Source organism: Vigna unguiculata, chromosome 1, assembly GCF_037176805.1.
Source record: "Vigna unguiculata cultivar grain cowpea cultivar isolate G323 ecotype 2 chromosome 1, ASM3717680v1, whole genome shotgun sequence".
Taxonomy (NCBI): Eukaryota; Viridiplantae; Streptophyta; class Magnoliopsida; order Fabales; family Fabaceae; genus Vigna; species Vigna unguiculata.
Window position 1 is genome coordinate 2,073,817 of NC_140792.1, and position 10,299 is coordinate 2,084,115.

Here is a 10,299-nt window from a genome sequence, read left to right on the forward strand (position 1 = left end):
AGTATGGAAAGACTTCCTTGTTCTTAAGAAGTTGTGTCAAATCGAGACGATTTTAATTAACTGTCTAAGCAAAGTCGTGTCAATATGGGAAGACTTCAGTATTTTAAATTTTTAATGAAGAACTTGTGTCATATTAAAGAGACTTAAGTATTATATTGGTAATGAAAATGTCGTATCATATTCGGACGACTTCAGTTGGGTAGAATAAAAATTAAATATTGTTTTAGTGATATTAATTAGTTAAATAATAATGCATATAACTAGTTAAAAATTTCATGATGATTTTTTTTATTATAATAGGACGTCAAAGTTATTTATGAGAGCTTGTGCACAAGTAAGTCTTCTTCGTTGTCGTCTAGGTCTTATTTGAGGTCTTATTTCAACCTGTTCAAAATGAAAATATTGGTCTACTTATACTGGTCCAAATTTTAACTGACCCTCACATGCGACACAACAAACCAGGAAGACAAACTACAACTCGTATCCATAACGAAATGACCGGTCACTCAAATAAACCAAAGAAATGTTCCTTTTGTAGAAGTATTGGTCATAACATAACCAACTGCCCAGATAGACATTGAAATTTTATTTTATGAAACTCTCGTAACTTTAGTTTACTGACTTTGTTGTTCACTTTTATTTTAATATATATCATCCAAAAAATTATTTGATTTCATATATTTGTTATACAAACATTTTTTATTTTCTTTACATTTTTATATCTATTTTATTCTTCTATAATTTATTATATACAATAAAATTTTAACTTCTTTATTCAATTTAATATTATCATTACCAAATAATTTTTTTTACAATAATGATTCAACTAAAGTCTTGCCATTATGAAAATACTTTTCTATGAATTCTCAGTGAAGTTGTGTTATTATGACAAAACTTCTCTTACAGCCCACTAAAGTCGTGCCATTATAACAAGACTTCTCTTACAGTCCAATACACTGAAGTCGTGAAGTGAAGTCGTCTCAATATCTAACGACTTTTACCAAATATATTAAAGTCTTTTTAATTTGGCACAACTTTAGCTCCGCTTAATTGAAATTGTCCCATTTTTACATGAATCCTTTCGGGATGAAGCCATCTCATTTTCACACAACTTACTTCTATTCGGAATTTTAAGAAAAAGTGCACCAATTTGAGAAATAAGGTTTCAAATTGCACCAATGGGAAAAAAACATAAATTATACGTATGGTTTCAAGTGTGTTGAGTTATAATATTTTTGTTTTCGCAGTTCTTAATTTTCATTTTTAATTGATTTTTTAATGTTGCTTAAATATTTAACGAACAGGTCATCTATTTATCATTTCTGATTATTTTTATTTTTATTTTAATTTTGTCAATTTAGTTAATATTTTATATTTAATTTAATTATATATTCAATATATTTAATTTTAGTTTAGAATTATAATTAATTTGAAATTAAAATTAAAATTAGAACAAAAATGGTAAGACGAGAATATTAACTTAACATGTAAATATATTTAAAAAAATAAAAAATAAAAACCAAAAAAATCATAAGATAATACGTGATCAAATTAAATAAAATTAAAAAAAAGTTATAACCAAATTAAAAAAACCAAACTAAAATTAGAACTAAACAAGCCAAATTACTTTATGTAACCCATGATTGCTCTGTCCACCTTCGTGGAGCTGTTAGAAATATGCCAATGTTAAACAGTCAAAAAACACGTTTCAAATTCTACAATATAAAAATAAAAATATCTAAATTATATAATTTAAAATATATCTCTAAACTTTTTTGTTTTATAAAAATGTAATTCGAAATGTATTTTTATATTTTTTAAATTCATAATTCTAAATGAATTACGTAATTTAGTACATGCATAAATTTTTAAATTCCAAGTTATGAAATCTAAAAATTATATACTACACAATCAATAGTACATTTTCAAATTATAAAATATATAATATATTACATTTTTGCATTAGTATAACTCAATACATTTTTGTTATTTGGAAATGTATTTTGAAACACAAATAAATAAACTTTTGACCTTTGTTCTTAATCTAACACTTGCGAAATTGAAAGAAAAATTTGAAAAATATTACATAATCCGTATCAACTTTGGAATGGTCTTCTCATATACATATCCTCTTGGTAAAAGCCTACAAGGTTCAACCAGATAGTTCCTCCATTTGGCCCTGTTGATATTTCAGAAAACAGGAAAAATTAGATCACATTTAAAACCATAATGCTATCTAAATCTTTAGGTTCAAGACACTTAACCCGTGAGATAAATTGCTCAGCATCAGTTCGCTTCAGAAGATGCATTGAATGGCAGGCAAAATTTGCAGTCTTATCATCACTAAGTAGAATGCCGTCTCCAATGTCATCGAGAACCCTTACTTTGATGTAAGGATCTTTTGGTGGTACCATGTCCTATTAAATGCAGATTTTATGAGTGAAAACATAGTACTTTAATGCAAGGTTAGAATCCAGATTCATGAATCGTTGAACAATTTTTTGAATAGGAAATCATAATTCTGTATGGAAATATAAGATTCAAATACAATGAAAAAACACTTTAAATATAACATAGAGATGGTATGCAGTCTTCGATGTAACAATTTAAACTGGGAATTGATAAAAACAGCTTTAACAGAAATCATACAAAACAAAACTAGTAGTTTATACAAGTTTGTGAAGTCTTTATTTTATAAAAATATAAACAAAACAAATAAATGGCTAAATAGAGTACATGCATTGAATGAATGAGTGACAAATGCAGGTGGAATAATCAAATAAGATAAGTTCACAAGGGTTCTTTCCCAATTTCTTGTCAGTTAAAAATTTACGGTCACGTGCCCTCAATTTTTTTCATGAAAATTGGTGGAAAAGTAAAAACTAAAATAATCATTGAACAATGATAAGAAATTAAATTTAGATCCATTAAACATGGTTCTTAACCACCAAGATTACTATCAACCAATTTCCCCTATTCATTCTGCAAAATTTCTTAAGGTGCACCCAAACAAGTATCTGCATGATAACCTTACTTATATTATTAGAGCAATAACTAAATTCATACAAGTTTCCGACACAAACATGGAATTCAAAAGAGGGATAGTTTTATAGCACAACGAAAATAAGTTCCTTATCAATCAATAATCACATGCACCTGGGCTGAAATTACTTAACTAGGCATTTGATTACAGACAGCACATCTTAGAAACTATGACCATGCACATGTGTAACTGAACTCTGTATATCTCTTATGTGTGTATGCATGTGCATGTGCGCTTGTGTGTGTGGAAGAACAGGATTCAAGCAGGGGAAAGGGAGAGGTTACCACAGTCAGATCAACCATCACTTTCGACATATAAGATTTCAATGCTGTAGAATGCTTCTTGAAATGTTCTTCCTCCGCATGTGAAAGCTTCTCTTCAATTTCTTGAGGAAGCACATGCCCTATCTTCCATAATAAGTTCCGAATAATTTCCGCTCTATTATACCTACATAGAGACAAGTTATAGAATCTCAGAATGCAGATAGATTGCAAAATACAGTAATAACAATAACTATGCTTGATAGTAAATAGCATTTCAAAGAGATACTTACACATAAGCCATTAGGCAACGTTTATTTCGGACTAAAGCAAGATGATGGATAAGAGCTCCGTAGTGATCTGCATTTCTTGCTGTTTGGATATCCAAACCTTCTTCCTGTATCTTCCTGTTTACACAGAACAGCACATGCACAAATGGGAATGGATAATGAAATGAAAAGTGATGTTCAAGGAAAACCTACGAATGCGAGTTCATCATCCCTTGCTTCACTTTGTAATGTGGTTTCTCACACACAAGCTCGCATTCAAAATACATTAATAGCACACTCCAATGTAGAAAAGGGGGACACATAAAAAAGAAGCAGGACAGCACATTGATGTTACCTTATCAGGGACTGCAGTTCAAGGTGATGTTGACTGCATTCTGCAACTACTTGTTGAAACAAGTCACTCTACAAGATTATTGGCAAAATAATCAATACAAGTATGCACATAGCCATAACAATATAGAGTAGGTACTGAGTTACAAACCCACAGGAAAAGGTCTATAGAAAACAAAGAGCAAAGAAAATAAAGGAATCAAATAGCAGTATCATACATAAAAAATACTTCATCAAGGACGTGATGTCATAGACTGAAACATAATGACTCCCAATACACCAAAACCATTTCTGACTGCAATTAGGGTAGCTTCTCCAAGCCTTTTTACCCCCCTTCAGAGTGGGAGGAGATGTATGAAAATGATAGAAATGATTGAGAAATTTAAAAAAGGACCTAACACAAGCAGTTAATGAATTTAAGAAAAAATATTTCATACGTGAAATAGCTACTTGAATTCTGAATCAAATCAAAAAGATCTTATCCATGCAAACAATTTCAATTTTTCATCTCACAACTTCTCAAGGTTGTCGACTTGCTATAGCATTCAGAGTTCAATTCAGAGGTGAATTACACTGACTAACCCGAACCTTTGACGCAATGCAGTATTTAAATCGAAAGAAAGTAATGTAGATCCAGATACTGCCTAGTACAAAGGCAAAGGGAAGATTTAAGAAGAATTAAAGCACCCTCGGTTAGGTTAATGTAATACATTCTCATAACACAAATTGCCATCACCAAGCATAAGTAACATTGGCTGCCATTACATACAACTACAAATCTCTGAATGCATAAAACTCAAACGTGGTCCACGCAAGCTTTTCCAAATTTATTCCAAAACTTAATAAGAAAATATATCACACACACAAGAGTACCAATTTTAGAATTTGGAGTTAAGGTCAAACTTTATCTGACAAAACTAGTTAGCAAGGTGATAACTACACGAGCTTTATGAGCTCTATGTATGGTCTGTTAAGTACTTCTAGAGAAGTTTACCCAAAGAAGCTCTTAAGTCATATCTCTAGTCTATGAAACTAGATCCCCACCTTTGAGACTGCAACTAAAAGCAGGCCACAAAGAAACTAGGCGGACTAGGGGAGTATGCAATTAAAGCACCTTTCTAACATACCTGCTGATATTGTAATGTGTTTTCCACTATACAAGACGGTTTTCCAACATAACCCAACAATTGTAGAAAATAAAAATAAGAATAACCCACTAAAAATGAAGAACTGGGCTTACATTGAATGACACAAGCTGGCCCTTATCTCCGCTTGCAAATTCTTTCACAAGTTGGCAAGCTGTTCTCCCATACATGTTCAAAGCTCAAACTTCCACTACACAGCCTTGAAAACAGAAAAGAATAAAATTGACAAGTAATACTGTAAACAGCACAGATAGAAAACAAAAATTGTCTGAATGAAAAGGCAATAATTTAGCAGACGGTCAAAAGTGGTGACATAAAAACAAAAATTCCCAAATTCACATGTAAGATGAATCTCATAACATTAACCAAACATGTAATGTGCGTCTTATTGGAGGCTCAACAAATCAAGCTCGGGAGCCCAGAACAAAACAAAAGAACAAGAATTAAAAGAGCACATAACTTAATTACTAAGAAAATGGAAGCAGAGGTTCTCCTTGCAAATCAAAATGCACCTCGTCCCATGATATAGATGATTTCTGTTAGACAGTTATAACTGTCATCGTTACCATGTATTCTCCAAAACAATTCATTTCAAAAATAATAAAGCTAGCTATCAGTATTATGCAGAAACTTCCTTCAATATTTGCTCTCTGATCTCACATCCACTCAGCAAACACGAAACCCTATTCTCCACCAAAACAATTCATTTCAAAAAATAATAAAGCTAGCTATCAGTATTATGCAGAAACTTCCTTGAATATTTGCTCTCTGATCTCACATCCACTCAGCAAACACGAAACCCTAGTTCCACAAATATTTTATAAGAAAATTCAAAAATACTAGCACAAGATAAAGCACTGCAAGTAGCTAGCAGAGCTTATCCACATCAATACTAAAAGGAAGATTAAGAGCAATTCATGCCAAAACATTTTTCCTTGTTACAAAAAAAGTAAACAAAACTTATTTTCTAGATAAGCAAATTATAACTGTTTTTGAAATGGAAATCCCCAAAAGCTACTCTGAAATTCATCAACTTTAGGTCCACATGTTAATCAAGCAACAAAGAGAACCTAAAGAGATCTGCAGACAGGGGATGTGCCTACAATTGGTCACCTTTACATCCATATATTCTATCCCTTGTAAAATATTATCAGCTTTTTTATTCACGTATTAATATGTTCATTTGTTCACCAAAAGACAATATGTTTGTTTTAGTGCAATCATATGAAACTCTTCTTGAGTCCTTTCTTTAGCTATAATAATTATCAAAAGTAAGAATATAAACAGATAATAATTTTATTTACTTGTAAATAAAGGTAAAATGAGCTGTAAATAATTAGTTGAGACTTGCACTCCAGTTTAGTTGGATTGTAGTAAAAAGATTAAAGAATGTTAAATTATAAAGAGCAAAACATGTGTAACTAACAAGCTGAGGGTTTTTACATTCCTAATTTTTTTGCTACTTGTACCAAAATGATTTTGAGTATAGGTGATGAAATTAAGTAAATTCAAGTATGTCTTATGTGAACAAGAGGGAATACTTAAAGTTCTCCATGTATCAATGTGAACAAGATTGTAAATTGTTTTTATGTAATTTTCGTCTTTTACATTAGGAACCTGGGCATCAGGTTTAAAGCAGCAAAACCATCTATCATCTACCTCAGCTCTGGAATATGATAACGATGTGAAACAAACTGAAGATCTGAGAAAACCTACGCGGGAAAACAATTCTTAAGAATACCCGAACAGAGCAGCCTATTAAAAAACCCGATTCACTAAATCTTACTCCGATAACAAAATAAACCCCAAAATGCTTGCCACGAAACGAAAAGCAATAAAATCAATTCATACAAATGAACCAAAACAACAGAAAAACCCTGAAATTCGTAGGTTGAAGAACGAGATACTAACCTTTGTTCACTGTTCAAGAACTTCACCTCTGATATAGAGAGAGAGGAAGACGTTGGTCCTGGGAGGGAGACGATTGAATCTAAGACGAAGAAGTGGTGCGGCGCGCCGGTGTTGAAAGCGAGACGCAGAAGTGAGGCGGTGTGCGGTGGTGACGAGAGGGAGAGGTGGAATTGGATTGAAATGCGAAGAAGATTCAGTGCACAGTATAATTGAGAGGGAAAACGAAAATGTAAAAATTGTTGAAGTTCATAACCGCCAAAAAAACACAAACTTTGAAAGCTATTAAACGATTACTGGGTTTTAATATTAAACTTTTAAAAGCTGTCACAATTTAATATTTATCAAAAAAATTTATGCATTTAAAATAAGATTTCAAATAATATTATCATATTATTAAAATCTGCAAGTTAATATTTTCATCGTTTTGCTTCAATTATTTTTTATATGTTTACTTTTTAGTTATTTGACGATAGTAAAATTATATGGGGATTGGTTTATGCTAAATATTAATTATTGTGAGTATTTAATCAGTTTATTTATCCTGTGCGATGTTATAAAATTGTTAATTCATTAACTGTTCAGTTAATTTTGACGTGATACATTATTATTTTCGGTTTGATTCTGCAAAGAGCAAATTGAATTTTTGTTTATTTATAAAATAATATTACTTTTTGATACATTTATTATAATTACCACTAGCATATATTGTCTGTGTGTGTGCATTTTTAAATATGTGTAATATTATATTAGTATGTAATAATATTATAATATTATTAAGTTAATATATATTAAAATTATATTTATAAAAATAAAGTGAAATATATCAGATAAAAAAATAATCATTGATAAAAAAAAGAAGAAGAAAATAAGTAAAAACATATGATTTTATACAAAATTTATAAAAATAACGGTTAAAAATTTAATAAATTATTATATTTAAAAAATAAAATCGATATTTTAAAAAGTAAACACAAAAGGGAAATCCCCTTTATATATTGTTATAAATAAAATAAAATCTAATAAAATCGACTTTAATTCAACAAGAGAAAGCAAATAAAGATTCTGGAGTGATTATTCGAAAACAGGTATGGCAGTCAATTATCCATGAGGAAGATGTGAACACTCTCGAGTGTTTATTCGGAAAGGTACCTTTAATTGAATATGTAAAAGATGATATGGTTTTTTCTAAATATTTATTTTCCCTATAGAAGAAAAGACTATAAAAAAGAGACAAAAATATTTTTTGAATTTTTAGGTCTAACAAAGATTAATTCTCACTCCTATGTATCTTCACTTATCATGAAAATTAAAAGTTGCATACTTCTAAATGAAAAATAAATAGATTCTTTTTTTTTTCATTTTTTTTAAAGCGAACCCCATAGTAACTGACCTCACTCATACCATTCATAATAGATAATAGAAAATTTATATATATTTTGATATTTTTTGAATAGTTAAATATATTTTTGCTCCCTTAACTTTTAGTGAAAATTGAAATCAATCCTTTTAATCAAATTATTAACTTTAGTTGAAGTTGTTTCAAGTGTATTTCATGATAGCATTTAAGTATTTTATACCATTTGACACATTCTCATTTTAATGTTAGCTGAGAAACACGTCTGAAGAGTCAAATAAACTTAACAAAATTTAGTTAAAAGTATTAAATTCATACATTTTTAAAATTAAGAGACTAAAATAGACTAAAATTTTAAAAAAAAACTAATTTAAATTTTAACTAAAAGTCGAAAAATAAAAACATATTTAATCTTATTTTAATTATTAAAAAAAACGTGTCAGGCCTATAGATACAATAAGTAAAAATAGAAAAATACTTTTTAATTTTTTATAAGGTTTTATATTTTTTTATTAATTTCTAACATTTTTATTACTTTAAAAAAATGGTGCATGTGAAAAAGTGAAATTCCAAAAAGTAAGGGACGTAGGGTATGAAGAACTTCAATCAGGCATTTTAGAAAATAAAATAAAGGCTAAAAAGGAAAAAAAGAAGAAGAAGGATGTATGTAGAAAATATGTGGTTTAATTAGAATGAGTGATAAGATTAGAATTAAATAATTTGAAAGTGTATGAGTAAGTGTGTAGGTGTAAAAAGGAAATAGGGTGTTAATGGCGTGGGGTGCAGCTCGTAAATCATATGGTGCAACGAGTAACAACCTGAGAGTGAAATAAATCATACAAGAGAAAAAGCGGGGTGCGGTAAGCAATTAATATGAAACGTGTGCGGCGAGCAAAAACAAACAAAGACAGAAGGAGTACATGAAATAAAATCTCATGGAAACAACTCAACAAAAAGAATTAAAGGCGGTGTTAATAAATTTAATTGTGATTAAATTAAAAGTATTATACTCATTAATTTGTAAAGTTTGACAAAATAGAAGTTTTAGACAATAACAAATTATAATTTTATATCAAAATTTATGAATTAAAAATACATTTAACTTTATATATTAATGTTTGCTTTGATGAGTGCTTCGACACATGACTTCTTAAAAATTCAAACTCACCTCATTGTATGTGGTCGTGGGGTGTCACATGTAAGTAAATGGTACAAATAAATGTACAATAGTGAAACGGGTGATTAGGGATGTCAAAAAAATTCGTATTGTAGGTATCACAAATAAAACTCACAATGAATAAGAAATGGATATTTATAGATAATGGATACGAATATTTGTATATCCGCATGTTAACAGGACAAATACGATTATGATAATATCTGTACATGTGAATATTCGTATCCACTATATTATAATTTAAATTATGATTAAAATATTAACACATTGATTTTGAATGAGTTATTTTTTATCAATTGATTTTAAAAAATCTTATTGTAAAATGTCATTCAACGTTATTTAAATGGATTATTTGGACTTTCTTTAAAATTTATGAATGTTATATATTGTATTTATTTAAATTTATAATTAAAATATATTGTTAATTTTTTTTTATAAATACCCACGGGACCATGGATATATGTAAATATTAAAAAAGTATGTCGGTCGGTACCTACATAACAGGTACCCATATAAATATGAAAACGAGTACAAGACGAATAATTATCTATCAAAAAGAATAGAGGAGAGTTACTATCCGAATATTACCCTTCTCTTGACATCCCTAGTAATAGTTTATTTAGAGAGGAATTGTTATTTAAATATACAATTTTTGTATTGTATAAATCTTCAAATATCAGTGAAATTTTATAATTTTTGAGTGTTTAAAACTATGATTTCTCATAAGATACTTTAAATACATTTTATATACATGTATATTTGTTTGTGCTCATTATTAATTATATAAAG

General features: G+C 29.2%; 1 protein-coding gene across 1 annotated transcript; it reads right to left on the minus strand.

The window, feature by feature from the left end:
* Positions 1–1,930: 1,930 nt before the first annotated feature.
* Positions 1,931–7,253, minus strand: PSF1 (partner of SLD five 1). The gene is made up of 7 exons (XM_028064862.2): positions 6,980–7,253; positions 5,164–5,267; positions 3,928–3,995; positions 3,597–3,710; positions 3,328–3,490; positions 2,265–2,417; positions 1,931–2,179 (listed from the first exon to the last, which is right to left on the minus strand). The coding sequence occupies exons 2-7, from the start codon at positions 5,236–5,238 to the stop codon at positions 2,153–2,155; spliced, it is 600 nt and encodes a 199-aa protein (XP_027920663.1). The 5' UTR covers positions 5,239–5,267; positions 6,980–7,253; the 3' UTR covers positions 1,931–2,152.
* Between the last annotated feature and the right edge of the window lie 3,046 nt (positions 7,254–10,299).

Bases quoted from the DNA above. Each gene is read 5' to 3' on its own strand.
- PSF1 (XM_028064862.2), bottom strand. From the start codon at position 5,238: ATGTATGGGAGAACAGCTTGCCAACTTGTGAAAGAATTTGCAAGCGGA. The intron at 3,491-3,596 runs GTAAGTATCTCT...GTCTCTATGTAG, and splicing joins CGTTGCCTAATGGCTTATGT to GTATAATAGAGCGGAAATTA. The intron at 2,418-3,327 runs GTAACCTCTCCC...TGCATTTAATAG, and splicing joins TGATGGTTGATCTGACTGTG to GACATGGTACCACCAAAAGA.